Below are 17,545 nucleotides of genomic sequence, written 5' to 3'. Positions count from 1 at the left end.
GAATTTTTTGTTTTCTTGTGTGTTGGCGCATTGATGTAGATAGACTTACTTGACCTGTATTACTCATGGAAAATATTTATTGAACAATCCTTATTTTACACTTATGTAAAAGGCCTACTTCTTCACTGTTAGTTGTCATATATTGTTTCACTTAACACGTGTCGGGTTATTATTTTATTGAACATGTGTGAAACATTTTGGAATACAATCTACTTAGCAACTTCAAAAGATTGGCTAAAATTAGTAGTCAAATTCTATTGTTTAGCCATTTTGTAAAATAAAAAACTTCTTAAAAAAAGAGGTCCACAATAGTTTTGTTATTTTACAAAATTAGATAGCTAGTATCATTGGTTGGCTATATATAACCACCAAAAATCAAGGGATAACCAACTTTCTATTTTAAAAAAACAGATAACACAATTGTTGGAAGTCTATTTTTTACCGTGCAAATTCTAAAATAGTCTATAACAAAAATAGCCAAGTTGTTGGAGTTACTCTTATCTATTATTGGTTCATTTGTCATATAACTAATCAGCGCTAAATTGATATCTTCATCATTTTCTAGATCTACAAGCATAAGAGGTGATACATATAGTGTTGTGAAAAGCGACAACATTTCATATCAAATGAGCTTATGGTCGTCTTTTATTCCACTTGGATTATTTAGTGTCCTAATTTTAGTTCAAAGACAACACATGTCATTTACACAACCATATATATCACAGTCATTAAAGTAATTTTTTTATATTTTATAAAACATTAACAAAATAGATGAAAAGTGTGAACACTCAGGTAACCGACCATTCCACTCGTAGAAGGAAGCATTGGCAACATATAGGATTTATAGCCATATAGATCGCAGTCGTTAACCTAAATTATTTTTATTTCTATTTTTGTAGTGCTTTTTTAGTTGTGATCATGTGGATATTGTGTCTCTTTTTTGTGTGTTGGAGCTTTGACGTGGATAAGGTGCAAGTAAGTTATATGTGCAAGTGTTACGGGCTTTTGCATGGTTTACTCTGTTGATTTAGAGTTGGTTGGTCTAGCTGTGAGCTATGAAAAAACTATTTTGAGCTATAAAATTTTTGTTTTGAGTTGTAAAAAAAGTTATCTGAAACTACATGCTATGAAAAAGTTGTAAGCTTTTTGGTTGAAACAACTATAAAATCTACTCCTCCCTCTACCACAATTAAGGCCCTATTTAGTTCCCAAAAAGTTTAAAGATTTTTATGTCACATCAAATCTCGCGACATATGCATGAAGTATTAAATATAGACGAAAACAAAAACTAATTATACAGTTTATCTGTAATTTGCGAGACGAATCTTTTAAGTCTAGTTAGTCCATGATTGGACCACAATTACCAAATACAAATGAAAAGTGCTACAGTACCAAAAATCTAAAAATTTTGCCAACTGAACAAGGCCTAAAGAAACAATAAAACATCTCTCTATTTCTATCCTTTTGGAAAAACAGAAAGCCAAACCACAGGGTTGTAGCTAATTCTAGAAAAGTTGCTTCATATTCCATACATTTGGTTCGATGTTCTGTGTTTTCAGCATAAACACTTTCCATAAGCCAAATCAAATGTAGCCTTAGGCTCTTTCTAACGTTTGCTTCATCGAACACATGTGAAACATCTTGAAATAAAAATATTGACTTTTAGTTATTTTGATGCATTCGATGATATATGGGTACAGCTAAATCAAGATCTTCTCCATTTTCCAGGTGGACAGTCATAGGCCATTTTTGATAAGTACAGTGAAGGTGCTGACGTTTTTGTTTCCCTTGAAAACTTTTTTTTGTTCAACTAAGCGTCATGATTTTAGTTTAAATACAGAAAATATATGACATGTTATTTGTCAAAAAAATATACTACATAAAACTATGATAAATCCAATAATACTAGTTTGATATCATAAATCTTAGTTTTGTTTTTTTTTAAAAAAAAGTTGGTTAAAATTTAAAAATTTGACATATGACAACTTAAAATTGATTCATTCGTGGACTCAGAAGAGTATTAAGTAGGCGAGCCGCTTAGGGTTAATCGTGTGGGGGGGTTTTTTGTGTTTAGATTTTTTTTTTGCTTTTACTTTAATGAACTATACTGACAAACTGAGTCAATTCTGTTTTTTTTTTATCTTAATTAGTTGAAAGCAGAATTCCTGCGATTGCCTTTTTTTTTTTAAAAAAAATATTCGAGCAATTTTTACGAGAGTTCAAATTCTCATCACTGGGAAAACGTCTTCATTTCCATCGCGGATGTAGCGAAACTCCGTCATCCCAACACACGGATGGAAACAATAGATTTCCATAGGCCGCGGCGTCTCACTGCTCTGCAAATTTGCGCGTGTGGCTCCCGGGTGCTGCTCCTGAGCGGTGAGTCCAATCTCTCCTCCAAACATCGATTATTCCGTTATTAAATTTTAGGAGGCTTGTTCCCTAATCAAATTTGAATTTATTCTGGTGCTTGGTGCAACGAGATTCCCGATCGAATTAGGCGTGCACAAGCATTCGATTGGTCATCTGTTCCCCCAAACGGCCAAATCTACTTGCATCGGTTTTTAGGGGCCCAACCCAATAGCCCTTTTCTGATCCAAATTTAACTGTGGGGGTTAAATGGGTGGATCTGCCATGTATGTAGATGTAGATGTAGGGCGCCTAGCACCTGGACCTCATGGCGCATGCGTAAAAGAATTTCAGACTAGGAAGTGGAGTGCTGGGGGGCGTGTAGGTCCCAGCCACCATTCAGCTTTCTTCCACTTCCAATCCTGGAGAGACCACTACCGATAGAAACACTACTTGATGCCTGCTGGTGGGAAGCATCATCCATCACTGGGATTATGTTTCTCTGCCCTTTGTTTTTTCATCTCTACTTCAACAAAAAAGGGAATATTTGTTATGGTAGTATGCTGAGATACCATATCCTGTCTTGCCTGTATATGCAATCATGAATCACATCTTCAGGTGTGCATATCTGTCCTTTCTTCCCTGCATGTATATGATGACATGGTTTGCTCTGTAACATCACTATTTTTTTTTCTTTTAAATAACTCTACCATAGCAAGCTAAGAATTGGATTTATGTTATTGACTGCTGTTACTGAAAATCAATCAGTTAAATCTAACTTTGTTTACAATTTAGTTAGGAAAGACATGTAGCCACCTATTGCATCTTTCTAGCTGAAGACTCCAGTTCGATCCCCACCAACCGCAGCTTTAGTAGTGGGATGTGTTTTTGTGGATTGTTTCTGCTGATTTCTGGGGGGGTGGTACCTGGGTAGTTAGTCTTTATGCTGACTTTAGTAACCAATTGTCCCCCCTCTTGAAAAAAGGGAAGAAAAATGTAGTCACTCCAATTTCATTCAGCCTAATGACATTAGAACTAAATCTAGGTTAACCTACACATGTCAGTTCAGCAGTAGAGCTATTCAAGCAAACAAAACTGAAATGCGATCTGAATCTGAATTAACTGAAATACTTTCATTGATGATAGTTTAGTGTACACAACCAAACCAAACCAACACACACTCTCTGTCTCACATTCACACACATGCTCACACACTCACCGTGTTGTAAACTTTGCTTAAAAAACAACGTGTTGATTGTCACCCATAGCTGACAGTATACACATAATAACAAGAATGTACACAAGGGACATGATCAAATTCACATGACCCCACAGTGAGCCGCATGCTACCGTGCTTTTGGCCCCAAGAACATCCCCAAACCATGCAAAGCCATTAACTGTGAATCTGCTGAAAGTTACTATATCCATTGCATGGCTCAGGATAATGTCACGTAACAGCCTCCGCTGATGTCTTTAAGAATGACTTCTGCTGTACTCGGACTCTAAAGGGAACTACTCAAATTCACAAGCACATGTTCTTTCTGTGGCCCTCCATGTTCAAATTACTGGATTTTGCCACACAAACATGCTGTTGTCAGTATGCCGACTTCTATTTACGACTCTAGTTGTTGTACTACCAAATCTACAGATGGTGTTAGGGAGACTCCATTACTGACTACGAGACTAAAGCTTCAAATCCACAAATCATAAACTATTTCTTCCAGAAGCTCATCCAGTATGCAGTCCCATATTACTACAGTGACCTCTTCACTTTCTGGTCGAAGATCCATCCAACTGCCACCTTCAAGATCCATGTTAACTAGCTGGTCTAATGTGCTTGGAAATTGATAATGGAGATGGCGCTCGACATGCTTATTGATTTCTGAGATAAGGTTTTGTCCCGCTGGAGGGGCCCTTATGCTGTGTGTGAGAGAAGATAAGCATGGAGGGCTTCTAAAGTATATATCCTGGATTTCTGTCACAGCTTCACAAATGCAGTCAAATAAAAGCTTCGTATCATCGAATTGATTGCCTTGATGTAGTTCTTCGAACAAGCAAGGGCTGATTAATTCATCTTCTAGATACCATACCTCTAAGTTCTGGTTTGTGCACAGTTCTGAAAGCTCTAGTAATTCCTTTATGTAACCTAACCTGAGATCCTTGTCCTCCCAGAAAATCTCTTGGTCTGAACCATCCCCTGTGGTGTATTGTGTCCTGAAGATGTCTTTGTGCCACTCACCTGTAGATCATTGGAGTACCAAAATAAATCATTTAAATTTTCCGAACATCCATTTTCTCAAAGTTAATGGAAATTGCAAGTTTGACTTTGAGTGAATTCATGAGTTTACATTGTATCATGTTTTCAGTGTCAGTACTGTCGACATCTTCATGGAAGAACACATCAAGAACAGAGACGGGACTCGGCTGCTCTTGCTTTTCGTGGTTTCCATCAGGAGAAAATTGTGATATCTGTTCAATCGGTGCACTTGTCCGGGGAGTTGTGGGCTCTTGGCATTCTAGTTTTTCAAAGTCGTTCTCAGGGGAGCTTGGAAAGGTTCCGACATGCCCTTGTCCTGGTTCTGCTTCTTCCACCATATCCTTGAATGTAAAGTACACAAAACCATCAAAATAATAAAAGCTATGGAAACAAGATGGAACGACACTGAATATTGACTGAAACATACTTGCGATGGTTTATATGTGCATTGCTTTGCTGGGGTGCACCATGCATTTCTATTTCTTTCCATGCAATCCAGCTTATCAATTTCTTCAGTGCACAGAGAGTCAAGTTCAGCACCTGCAAATATTTTACCATGTTAAAAGAATAACCATGTGTGCTGTTGAACTATTTTGCTGACTATGGAAGTTTTAACTTACCTTGTTGTGTTGTTTCTTGACTTTCTTCTTTGACGAAACACCTTTCCTGAACAGCCTGCTCATGCAGTGCTTCACTAGGATCACACACAACACTCTCTGAAAATTCTCCTGACTGGCTTTCTTCTTTTAAAATTTCTTCTCTCTTTGACTTGTATATGGCATGAATGCTTGCCTCTTCAGGTGAAAGGTAAATGCAGTCTTTTGCCCTAGGGCTACTTCTAGGTGATGATGTGCTGGACTGAGGGAGGGAGAGCATCCTCACCAAGGACCTTGAGATCTGGAGTGTTGGGTGCTTGGTTGTTTGTGTTTTGTCCTTCAGAATCTCTGTTAGATGTTTCTTGGCCTCGTCATAGAAGACAGATTTATCCTTTGATGTTGTGATTATGCTGCTGTTATTAATTTCGGTTGGTCCATCATTCCTTTTCTTTTGCCTACCGCTATTTGATGATCTAAAATCCTTTATAACTGTAGATGAGGATTTCCCTTCTGAGGTTTGTTCAGCGAGCTGTCTGGTATCTTTTATTATCGTGAAAGCTGAACTTTTGAAACAATGTTGATCTTTTTGGAGTTTATCTTCAGACACTGAGGGTCTTCCTTTTGTAGCTTCACTAGTCACGATTCTGAATCTCCTTCTGACTTCCTTAATTGAAAATTTTGAGCCTTCAGTTGCACCTAATTTTGGAGCTTGAGTTGAACTAACAGCTACAGCATGGTCAATCTCTCTTCTTGGATTTGGCTTCAGTATAACTATTTTGTTAACTGGCTGAGAACTACTGGTTCCTTCTACAGTTTGCCTCCTGTTTGATCTATCCTTCTTCCAGAAAAAGATATGCCTACTCTCCTTACCATGTGTCCTGGTGGCCAACTCATGCTGATTCAAACTCTTTGTATCTTTGTTGGAGTCGGTATTATCTGCCATTTTTGTGGGCTCTTGCCTGGTCCCTATCAGTCTGTTTTGGTGCCTTTGGACGCTCTCCAAAATATGTGAATTTGGCTTCTGAAGTATCTTCAAGAAAAGTTCAGTGTCTGAGCTTAGCATCTCCAGTGCATCTCTGAATTTTTTGGGTTGAGTTTCACTGCTGCTACATAGATGTTTGCCATCAGCAGTATCCTTTTCCTCACCCTGTCGAGTTTGCTCATAAGCAAGTGTGCAAGGATTATTATCTAACTCAGCAATCTTTGTTTGGATTAGGACCTTCAGCTCCGTACATAGCTCCCCATTATTCTTGCAATTTTTATGAGGCTGATCGTCATGCTCCCTATGAATTTGTCCTAAGAAATCTGCCAAGGCAAATTCAAGTTCATCTCCTTCTGCTTCTTTCATGCAGTTGGAACTAGCGGGATCCAAAGATCCAGATGGAGCCGCCGTGGTGATACTTCTGCTGTGATTTTGGTCTCCCTTTGCTTTGCTGTTCTGGGTTGAACTTTTGTCCAGGCAGGCACCATGTCCCAGGTCAGCTAATATTCTCTGAACCTCATCATTTGGAATTTTCAGCTGTTTTCCCTTTCCTAGCTCGTCCTCCATAAGTCTTTTGACTGTTGTTGGTTTGCTCGAACTGGACTCCTCCATGTTCTGAGAAACGTAAGAGCATAGGTATGCATTTTTTTCAGAATATAAGCTGTAACATGCGCAGCATAGGAATTACAAAAATGACATAATGGATACATTTATATCAAATGTTACATAGAATAGAAACTTGATGGAAACTAAATCAGTTCCAATTTGATGCTTTAACATGCTATAATATACATGCAAAGTATGCCTGATGTTCATACACATTGGGTATCCCCTAAGCCCTTCTATTGTTAACTAGAAATGTATCTGTGTGAGATATTAAAGTGCATGTATGCCTGAAGGAGCACTATCAATGCCAAGTGGAAATTTCTTATGCAAGCTACTGCATAGTCAAGAAATGGCTATGCTCACTGGAGTACTGTACACATTGCTGCATCTTTGCAGCGTAAACAAAATCATTAAGCAGACTGTTGTAGTGATCAGCCAACATGTGACTATTTTTTTTACTCCGGAGAACACGAACACAATAACCATCGTGTTATAGATGTACATATATGAAGAGAACTTACGTCGAATTCATCTATTTCGTCCAAGTCCTTGGAATTCTTTCTTGAGTGGCCCCTTCCTGCAATCATGCTGGGAGCATCAGTAGCATTACAGACTCCAGTACCAAGATTGTAAATATGATGTTTTCCTGAGACGACTTAATATTTTCAAGAGGGAGTCAGGTGGTCCAAGAGTCTAGCTTAGGAGAATTTGCTGGTGAAATCACAAAAAGCCAGAGCCCAAGGGAGAATGCCATAGACTAAGATGTAAGATCATATTGACATGGAGCTGTTGCAGTACCTATATTACCATACTTTACTGACGCAATTTCACCGAGCTGCCTATATATGATTAAAGGAACACATGCACCAATCCCTGTCTCTTATGGCTCTGAATCTTTGATCAACAATATCAGAATTCCAGATTGTATCGGGTAAATTGGCAACAGTAAAACAACCATTCAAGGGTGAGGGTGATGATTTGAGCAGCTGGGGCCTTTTGAGGAGAAAATGATTACCTGGAAAGCCACTGAAAGTGTGTCTTCTGCTGCTCCCTTGCTTCCTGTCCAACAGGAGCTTATTGGTGTCATGGCGGGAATAGAATATGCGGATGAGGCCTGCCATGCAGCCTATGCTGTTGTCCTGGCGTCGTATAAGCCGCTTCTGTCTTCTCTTCCCCATTTCGGTGTTCCTTACCTATAATTATTTTGCCAGTTCTCTGCACTTGTAATTTGATCCTTATGCTGTCCTCATTGCTTAGTTCATGGAGCCAATTGATTTTTTTTTTTCTGTAGGAAGTGGGTGTGGTCCCTGTGAGATTTGCAGCCAGCAGATGAAGTGAGCAAACAGTAAAACAACCGTTTTTTTTTTTGGGTGGGGTGGGATGAACCGTTGATTAACACAAAGGTATGGAACCATGTAGTAATATGCTGAAAAATCATGTAGTATTTTGAGGAATCAGTAATTGTTGATATGGGCGCAACTGGTGGGTAGGTAGAAATGAAGAAGGAAACCCAACACCTAATTAAGAGGCTAAGAGTTAGTAGTTAGTGATGCAAGATGGAAATGACTACACCGTCACCTACCTGGAATTTCAGTTGAGCTGGGAGAAGCCTCGCCTCAGCTCAGATGAAGAGGATGGCAGGACGACCAAGCATGGGAAGTCGTCGCGGCGGTGGCGGCGATGGAAGGAAGGAATCAGAAGACCCAAGCAAGCAAGCAAGCAAGCAGCCTGTGCTGTGTGCCGTCGGTGAGTAGCCTCCAGTGCAGTGCGTGCTTGCTGCCGCTACCTTTGGCTAGTCTTGCGATTTAATTTGTGAAGGAAGGAAGGAAGGAAGAATGGAGGGTCCTAATTAATCCTGGAGGGTCACCAAGCTATGGAGGAGAGGAGAGGAGAGGAGAGGAGAGGAGAGGATGGGGGGAGCACATGGCAATGCCATGCACAAGCAAAGCGCACACTACGCTAGTAGCTCATTAGCTTTTTCCCCACCTCCACCTCACCTGCAGCGAAAAGCGGGAGGCAGGCAAACTTTGCTCCGGCCGGCCGGCCGATGCCGATCCCAGCCCATTGGTAATTGCCTGCCTGCCTGCCTGCCAATAATAATAATAATAATCATCCTGCCACTGCCACATGCCAGCCTGCCTGTCTGCCTGTGCCCTGTGGTAGCAGTAGCACTAGCACTATTTACGTTACGGATTGGATACCTGGTGCCTGCGTGCCCGTCTACTGTATCCACATACGTCTCTCTCACTCGATGTACCTAGTGGCTCTGGATTCTTGTGTGTTGTGTTGCCACCAAGAATTGAAGAGCATCGTACACAAACAAGGGCCAAAGGCCCATTCCATTCCAATATTTTCCTTTTCCTTTTAGTGTCGAATGCATGCCAATGCCATGCTAGATTCCACAGTCCAGTGCACGCACACACCAAAGCGATGACAACTCATTCCAGCAGTATGTGTAGTGCCGTGTGAAGCGAGGTCACAAACAACTCGATCGCACCTCTCCTTTGCCTGCTCTGCACTCCACTCCACTCTGCACTGCACTGCACTCCTGATTATAGGCCTTGTTTAGTTCCCCAAAAATTTTGCAACATTTTTCAGATTCTCCGTCACATCGAATCTTTAGATGTATGCATGAAGTATTAAATATAGATAAAAATAAAAACTAATTGCACAGTTTGGTCGAAATTGACGAGACAAATCTTTTGAGCCTAGTTAGTTCATGATTGGACAATATTTGTCAAATACAAACGAAATTGCTACAGTGCTCATTTTGCCAAAAATTTTGGAACTAAACAAGGCCTTACTTGATTAGTAGCAGTACGAGAGATATATGCAATGCAATTAATGTGACTCTCCCTTCCCTTTGTCTTCCATTCCATGGAACAACAAACAAACAAACAAACGCTGCATGCCATGACGACTATATATGATAGACAACCTTTCGATTATATTCATGTGACTTGCAATTCGCACTCATTACAATTACTTAGATTTATATATTGCTAGGACAGGAGACGTTTTCGATTTTGACAAATTCTTTTTCCAAGGATCACATTACAATTCACATGCATGCCACATCTACTATGTAACCTCGAATTGGTTACCAACTCCCAGAGCTAGTATTCAGCTAAACAAAGCACCACCATTATTTTATATTAGATATGTAGCAGTAGTAGAAATAATATACACATTACCACCACGTCCACCATCACCAACACCACGTATGCATGGTAGTGGGTTGCAGGCCGCGCAGTGTGAGTGTCGCTCAACTCCCAACTATAAACAAATTACTAACAAAGCAGTGCTTGTCCCATTCTTCAGTTTCATAATATATACATTTTCTGAAGCCACCACTCCATAAGTCCATATCTCTAAAGTCTCTGTCACATAGCATTTTCATTTCATTTTTTACCCTATCAATACTTGCACTACAGTGGTACTGTTTGGGAGGTCAGCATACGTGTTATCCATGTACTAATGTATCGCCTAGCTAACAATTAGCTGACTAGGTCTCTTTGGATCCATGTTCCAAAAAAAAAAATGATCTTATAGGTTTAGTCAAAATCAAACTTTTTTAAAAAAAAATGATAAAAAATTATAGAAAGGAACCTATCAATATCCACGGTATCAAATTATTACCGTTCTATTTGTTATATACTTATATGTGATATGCTTTCATAGTATTCCTTTTTAATTTGGTGTCATAAATATTAATATTTCTTTTATAAACTTATGCTATATATATTTTTACTGCGACTAGACCTATAAAGGTTTTTTGGGGGCTCGGGACGCTACTACACAAATAATTTTGCCAAGCCGTTTGGTCTCCGTTCGTGTCGTTTTTTTTTGCCGAGGGTCACAACAGCACTCAAAAAATATTTTGCCGAGCGTTCGACGAAAAATACTCAGCAAAATTTTCTTTGCCGATATATTTTTTTTTGCTGTCTAGGCTTTGCCAAATGCTACACTCGGCAAAACCTTTGCCGAGTGTTTTATTGCCTTTACCATGTGTCTTCAGCACTAGGCAAAGTACCTGGATTACTACTCCGTACTATACGCAGCAGCAGCCGCCTGAGGTGGTCGTTACTCCACCAAACTCGCCGTGCCAATTGATGCGTTTTCTTCCGCCTGCAATGAAACGCGGATCGATGATGAGTACCGTACGTAGGATATAGTATCCATGGCTACGCAGACACACACGTGCAGTGTCAGGTATTGTATCATGGTGGTGAGTTGCCGTTACAGCCTACAAGCCTAGTTTATCTATCAGCTTTTTTTTCTTATAATAAATTAATGAGGAGCACTACAAGCAAACATGCTCTAAGTATGGATAGTACTCCAATCAAATTACTACTCCCAATCCCAACTACTGTAATAATGCAATAAAAATATAATGTTTTTTTGATCAAACGGGGGGGGGGGGGGGGGATTTCCCACCAAAATTCATTAAGCATCACTCTGGCAAAGCGAGGCCAGAACCGTTACAAGATAGCGACTAGTTGCGCCAGTCGCAAAGACCATTTACATGATCAAGTTTCAAACGCATATGCCAAACAACAAGATTATCATAAACTCTAGAGATTACTGCGTGACTAATGGAGATCTCATTTTTAAAAATCTCCCAGCGAGCAGTGCCTGTCCCGTTTGTCTGGACTCATCATACACTGCGCCAGTCTCCTCTGCTCGATGGAGATGGATCGATTAGGCCGCCCGCCCCATACGTGCAGCAACCCCACCACAACTGCATGCATTTGCCAGCATAAAAGGCTCGCTCGCAGTCGCAGAGCATCATACTAGTAGCAGTGGCAGTCCCACTCGGTCATTATTTCCCTTTTAGCCACACGATGACACGACCACGCAGCAGGTGCAGGGCCACATTTTGCCATTTTCTTTTTTGGATCACGACACTAGTAGTACGTACTCCGTAACCACGCAGCAGTAGGCAGCCCCAGTAGATTGCCAGATTTACATTCAAGCCCAGGGCCCAGGCCGGTTATCAGTCATCCGGCAACGCGCGCAGCACCTACTGCTGCTAGCTGCAAACAGCAAACAGACAAGCAAGAGGCAGGCATGCTGGTCCACTGATCACCGACCACCACCCTTTCTTTCTTCTTCTATATATAATCAACCAATCAATCTATCGGATCACGGTCGGTTCTTAGATCCATCAGGGCAGAAAACCATACAACAAATCCTGCTCAATTCATTCCCACCATCCAATTCCTGTATGATTTATTATAACACAACAGACAGTCAAACGGTACACCACAACAAACTCTGTCTATGCATATATAATATAATATAACCCCCTGATCCTTTTCCGGTCTTCATATTCATGTTTACCTAGCTCTAGAGTATGCATGCAATTCAAACACTGCTCCAATTACCGATTGCATATCATACCGTACGTACGATCAGAGCTAGTGCCCAACCTCAGGCGGCATGCTGGCAACGGTGGCCTGCATTTCTCTTCTCCTCCGCTTCCTGGCCCTCCGCATGATCTCCTGGCTCTCCTCCGCGCCCACCTTCATCAGGTCGCACTCCCTCTCACCTGCACCTGCACCTGCACCTGCACGCACAAATAAAGCCCGCGTCTTTCTTGTTCAGTTCAAACCACGCACGTATCTATACTACTACAAGCTACCTGAATCTGAAATGCTCGCCCTCCAGTGTTACCTGATCCCGATGACCTGAGGATCACGCAGGAAGAAGCACGGACGTCGCTGTCATCGTCAGAGTCCTCGATGAATATCACCACCTGCATGCGTTTCATTCGCAAGCAACCCACCATCACAATTCACACACACGCTCATCGACACAGAAAAGCCAGTCAAAGCGCATGCTCTAGCTAGCTAGTTGCCAAACTACCACTGCGAGTTTTTACCTTCTCAGTTGCTGCTGCCCGGCTGAACTTTGTACTCGCCGCCTCTTCCTGTTTAGGTGTCACCCTGGATCTAGAACCAGTTAGCTTTTGGGGAAGCACTTTCAGTTTTCCGTCGTCTACCTTCGCCTTCGGGTCTGCTGCTGCCTTTGCACTTGCAGGGAAGACCAAAGGTGCAGGATGCCTGCCATCAGTAAGCAAGCCTAGTCACAACACGATACAATCATCAGACAAAAGACGCAGAAGAACGAAATCCAGAAAACTGCTGTTATGTCTGCGATGCACCTGAAAAACACCAAACTAATCTGGTTTGACTGAAATCAGGCTAGAGCATTCTGCCATCTTCCTCATGGAAAAACGACGAACATACCAAGACTCTTAACTAGATGCAGTAAAATAACCTCTTATCAAATGTTCATGGTTCTAAGGATGGATGTTCACTCAGCTTTCTCAAAAGCATATAGCAGTTTCTGAAACTTCTGCTCGGCAATATTCCAAACACCACTTAAATGCTCCGTATTACAGGAATTCAACGTACAACAAAAACTGCAGCTAACAATATAGTGCTAGTAATGCAACTGACAAGAAACAACTTAAACCTTACATGATGAAATTCAGTGCATGGAAAAAAGTAAAGGCATGCTAGTATAATGAATTAGTACCACTCATAATTTCATATAGGAAAACCAATAAAACTGAGAAAAAAAATGCAAGGTTAATACAACAAACCAACATTCCACTGCAATGGCCTTTGAACATGCTGCCATTTCAACACTTGAACTGATGTCATGAACCAGATGTAATGAAAAAGGAAGCAGCCATTTTAAAAGAACATGCACCCAATGATGAAACTTTAATCAGGTTTCAGATTAGCACATAACAATATCAACACCCTTTTTTTTAGGATATCAAGATTAGAGCAGCCACTTTGCATTTTGACTAACAAGCATTAAGAGAAGTCCTAGTTCAATGCTCCATTCTACAAGAATAAAACGTTATCTAATAACTGGAGCTTGTACGAAACTGAGTTGAGAATATTACACTTCCGGTGCGGGTATTTTGTTTGTATGGGTCCATCCACTTGCTACAGGTATTTGGTTCATCTGGGGCCTTCCTCTTTCTCCTGTTTTCTGCCTCATCATGGGTCTTCCCTTTGGTGCTGGTATTTGGTTCGTCAGAGGTTTCCCATTTGCTGCTGGTACTTGGCTCATCAGGGATCCTCCATTTGCTAGTGATGCTTGGTTCGTCAGAGGTTTCCCATTTGCTGTTGGTACTTGGCTCATCAGGGATCTTCCATTTGCTACTGATGTTTGGCTCACCAAAGTTTTCCCATTTGCTGCTGGTATTTGGCTCACCAGGTGCCTTCCATTTGCTGCTGGTGTTTGGTTCACCAAGCTTGCTACTGATGTTTGGTTCACCATGGTTGCTACTGGTGTTTGGCTCATCCGGGTTACCTCTGGTGTTTGGTTCACCTGGGGCCTTTCATTTCTATCGACTGGTAGTTGGTTCATTAGGGGCCTTCCATTGATTGTGCATCGCTGGTCCTTCAGTCAAGATGAAAAACATAGAAACTAAGAGAGGAGATACAGATGGAACTTTGACTTGCTTACTATAGTAATGAATACATACTGTTGGCATTTGGATTGCATCAATCTTACTGTTGAGAGATCTGACAGCTCTAACAATCTCCTGCACAAAGAGGCAATGATCAGCCAGTGTCGTGGCTCTGCATTTTCTTTTTCAGCAACCCAAGTAAGGGGTATTTAGTTCCCCATAGAATACAAAATGCAAAATGCCAACTACTTTGGAGTGATGAAATGCAAAATATTTTCAGGGCCATGTTTAGTTCCATCCAAAATGCAGAATTTACTGCCCTCATTAGGGCCTCTTGAGGCTCTTTTTGGGATTTTTTGGCATCTCGAGGCCAAAATAAAAATGGAGAATAGCCACCTTTTTGCTAAAAATTTTGCATGGTGTTTAGTTTCATTATGCAAAATGATGGACCAAAACCCAAAATTTTTTGGGATAAAAGGGGAACTAAACACCCCTTAACATGATTTCAGAATGCAAAATGGAATACGAGGTTGACCATATAATTTGAGCCATCTCCAAATTTGAGCTAGCTTGTATGTTTATGTGAAACCGAATTGGCATCTACTGAGGTAAAAGGGAAACTCAGAAACTAGCAAATTGGTATGCCAACCATCAGAAGGACCCAAAAAACCAATGGAATTAATGGATTCATATCAAAATTAGAGGTGAATCATAGCATAAATGGATTCATATCAAAATTAGAGGTGAATCATAGCATAAGAAACTCAAAGGCTACCTCCATGTCTTTTCTAAAAATTCTGAAGATGTCACTGTGCTGTTGCTTTAAATCTGTTTCTATTTGTTTCGGCAAGATTGAAAGGGTTGAGGATATCTCATCCAGTTTGTTGGAGTGGGAGTTAAGAACAGTCAGCTGATCAGAGATGCTTTTGGTGTTGCTCTCAACAAGTGCTTTGAGATCATCTTGTCCCTTAAGCTGCAACGACATAAATAAATTAGTCAAACTTCATTGTCTGTCAAAACCGAATGCAGGAGGATGGACCGATGGAAGACAGAAGGATCATTTATGCTTACATTCTTCTGCAGTGAAGTGTCTAGGACAACAATCTTTTGCTGCATGCTTCCAGCTAAACATGACAAATGCATGCTTTCAGTGATGTCCAGAACATAATTATAGTGCAAAAACTCATAAACAAAGAGAAACTTCTTCATTACCAAATTCAGGTACCAATTAGGACTTACAATCTAGTGCGGCTTCCTTCATGGCTCTGTTTAACTGCATAACGTCGTTTTGCACTGAATCGAGCACCATCCCTACCTTATGCACCGAACTTGCCATATGCTGAAATTTGCGCTCAACATCCTCAGTAGGAACCACACCTGTTAAAACACTGCCTGTTAAGCACACAAATTAAAATAGAGCTACAATGGAACTATGGAGCTCAATGAATAGTCTGGATACACAGTGAATGAGATAAGAAGAATGAATCTAATTAAAACACAATCATCTGTTTCCCCAGTTTTTCTGGAATACTACTATCCTCTATGAACAAACTGAAAATTTTCTATCAAATGCAGCACAGTGATCTGGAGGGTTTACATCTACCATCAGGAAGAGAAGGGTTCCATCGATGGACAGGGTTGCTTGGTGTTTTTGCCAGTTGCAGCTGAGATTCTTCTCGCACACAAGACGCCGAGCTGACAGGCAATGATGGCATCTTCTTTGATGAGTCGTCATGCAACCCAAATCTCTGATCACCAAGAAAAATAAAATGGAGGTCACAATTGTGCAATCAACCATAATTATACATCTTTGAAAACTAGTGAAGCACAGGTGCTCTAAGTGAAACATGAGCAGAAAGAGCAAAGAGCATTCTCAGATTGGGCACTCATCATGCCTTCAAGAATAAAGCGTAAGTCACTGTTGAGGGTCAGAAAATAACGTGACTAAATTGCATACTGCTGGACTCTCATAAGGGAACCATAATTTCAAACAGAATCACACAGATTCACAATTCGAAGCAGTCGCACAGAGTCGCAGTCATGGTGGGAATATGGGATCTACTCCCTAATAGCTTCAGTAAAAGCTGTACCAGAGAGATCAGAGATGTCAAGATGGTGCTAGTACCAGAGCAAACACTTCTACTGATCGGAATTGATTAGACAGCTAAACTGTTGGAAATTGAGAATCTGTGCGCTGTGGTTTTGCATCCTACAAAATTTTGGTAGAACATGCTTTTATGAATTTATGCGATTAAATATGGCAGCGCATCAATTTGAAGTCACAGATGAAGCAAAACCGCCCTTCACGAACTGAAATCACCTGAAGCAACTAATCCAAAACGATCAACCTGCTACAACTACAACTAGCACGATAATCACAAAATCCCCCAACCACTAACCGCCCTTCACGAACTCACTGATGAAGTAAAACCGCTAATCCCGCTGATCACACATGAGAGCACAACGGCTCACATCCACGATCAGCACACATGAACAGCGACGAGAGGGAGGAATGGGTGCAGAGTGCAGACGGGACCTGATCGCGCGTGGGCGAGGCGAGGTGGAGGCTGAGGAGATTCTCGTCGAGGGAGGCCTGCGAGAGCTGCGACTGCGAGTGCAGGAGCGACGACGCGCCGCCGCTCCCCATAACGCCCTGCGAGAAGGACTGCTGCGAGTGCGACATCGGCTGCGACCGCTGCTGCGACCCCGCCGCCACGGCCGCGGCGGAGGAACCCGCCTCGCCTGCGCCGCCGCTCCCTCCGGTCCTACTGAAATCATCAGAAACACAGGACGAAGCGGATCGCATGTGTCAGAACAACGGGAGCAGCCGCGGCGAGAGGGTGCGGAATTGGAGAGTGGGGATTTCACCGGGGAGGGAGGACGGAGATGGAGCCGAGGTCGCACGCCTTGTTGATCTTAAGCTTCATGGCCTGCTCCCTGGAGCGGGCTGGAGCGAGGAGGCGGCGGCGGCAGTGGTGATCGCCGGTGCCAGAAGAGCAGCCGAGCAGTAGCGGAGTAATGGAATGGGAGGCGCTGCGATTTTGAATTCTCTGCTGGCGTGGACAGTTATATTCGCCCACCCTGCCTGCCATGTAGGCCCGTGTACAAGGCAATTCTGTTAGGGCGGCCGGGCCCACTTGACGTGCTGTGTACTTCTCTTCGCTGGGTGCCAGTGCCACTGACACCTGGGCCGAAACCCATCATCTGAATGTCTCTTGACTGAACCTATACGGAGGCAAAACGAGGAACGGAAGCAAACCACGTCACATAATATGTTCAGGCTTTGTTTAGATGTGAAAAGATTTTGTATTTCGCTACTG

The 17,545-nt window shown here is 41.8% G+C and overlaps 2 protein-coding genes and 1 long non-coding RNA gene across 5 annotated transcripts; 1 reads left to right on the top strand and 2 right to left on the bottom strand.

Annotated features, from left to right (window-relative positions):
* Window positions 2,060-8,202, top strand: LOC110431364. The gene is made up of 3 exons (XR_002448866.1): window positions 2,060-2,379; window positions 6,555-6,679; window positions 8,082-8,202. It is a non-coding gene; the product is annotated as an uncharacterized LOC110431364 (long non-coding RNA).
* On the bottom strand, window positions 3,464-8,876 carry LOC8059519. 2 transcript variants are annotated; one of them, XM_002465978.2, is made up of 7 exons: window positions 8,373-8,876; window positions 7,806-8,097; window positions 7,312-7,367; window positions 5,227-6,799; window positions 5,034-5,146; window positions 4,698-4,947; window positions 3,464-4,588 (listed from the first exon to the last, which is right to left on the bottom strand). In XM_002465978.2, exons 2-7 carry the CDS (start codon window positions 7,966-7,968, stop codon window positions 4,041-4,043), a joined length of 2,703 nt encoding a protein of 900 aa, XP_002466023.1. In that variant the 5' UTR covers window positions 7,969-8,097; window positions 8,373-8,876; the 3' UTR covers window positions 3,464-4,040. The 2 variants fall into 2 exon arrangements, with proteins under 2 accessions (XP_002466023.1, XP_021306106.1); XM_021450431.1 differs by lacking the exons at window positions 7,806-8,097; window positions 8,373-8,876 and adding an exon at window positions 7,589-7,684.
* Window positions 11,966-17,332, bottom strand: LOC8081545 (protein PAIR1). Of its 2 annotated transcripts, none has more exons than XM_021462332.1 (11): window positions 17,094-17,332; window positions 16,762-16,993; window positions 15,823-15,973; window positions 15,465-15,602; window positions 15,297-15,349; window positions 15,001-15,198; window positions 14,301-14,360; window positions 13,713-14,215; window positions 12,675-12,855; window positions 12,467-12,548; window positions 11,966-12,359 (listed from the first exon to the last, which is right to left on the bottom strand). In XM_021462332.1, the coding sequence occupies exons 1-11, from the start codon at window positions 17,315-17,317 to the stop codon at window positions 12,211-12,213; spliced, it is 1,971 nt and encodes a 656-aa protein (XP_021318007.1). In that variant the 5' UTR covers window positions 17,318-17,332; the 3' UTR covers window positions 11,966-12,210. The 2 variants fall into 2 exon arrangements, with proteins under 2 accessions (XP_021318007.1, XP_021318008.1); XM_021462333.1 differs by having other exon boundaries at window positions 15,829-15,973.

The sequence above is a fragment of the Sorghum bicolor genome, chromosome 1, assembly GCF_000003195.3.
Source record: "Sorghum bicolor cultivar BTx623 chromosome 1, Sorghum_bicolor_NCBIv3, whole genome shotgun sequence".
Taxonomy (NCBI): Eukaryota; Viridiplantae; Streptophyta; class Magnoliopsida; order Poales; family Poaceae; genus Sorghum; species Sorghum bicolor.
Note: the sequence above shows the minus strand (reverse complement) of the source record. Positions and strands in the feature narration are given on the sequence as shown.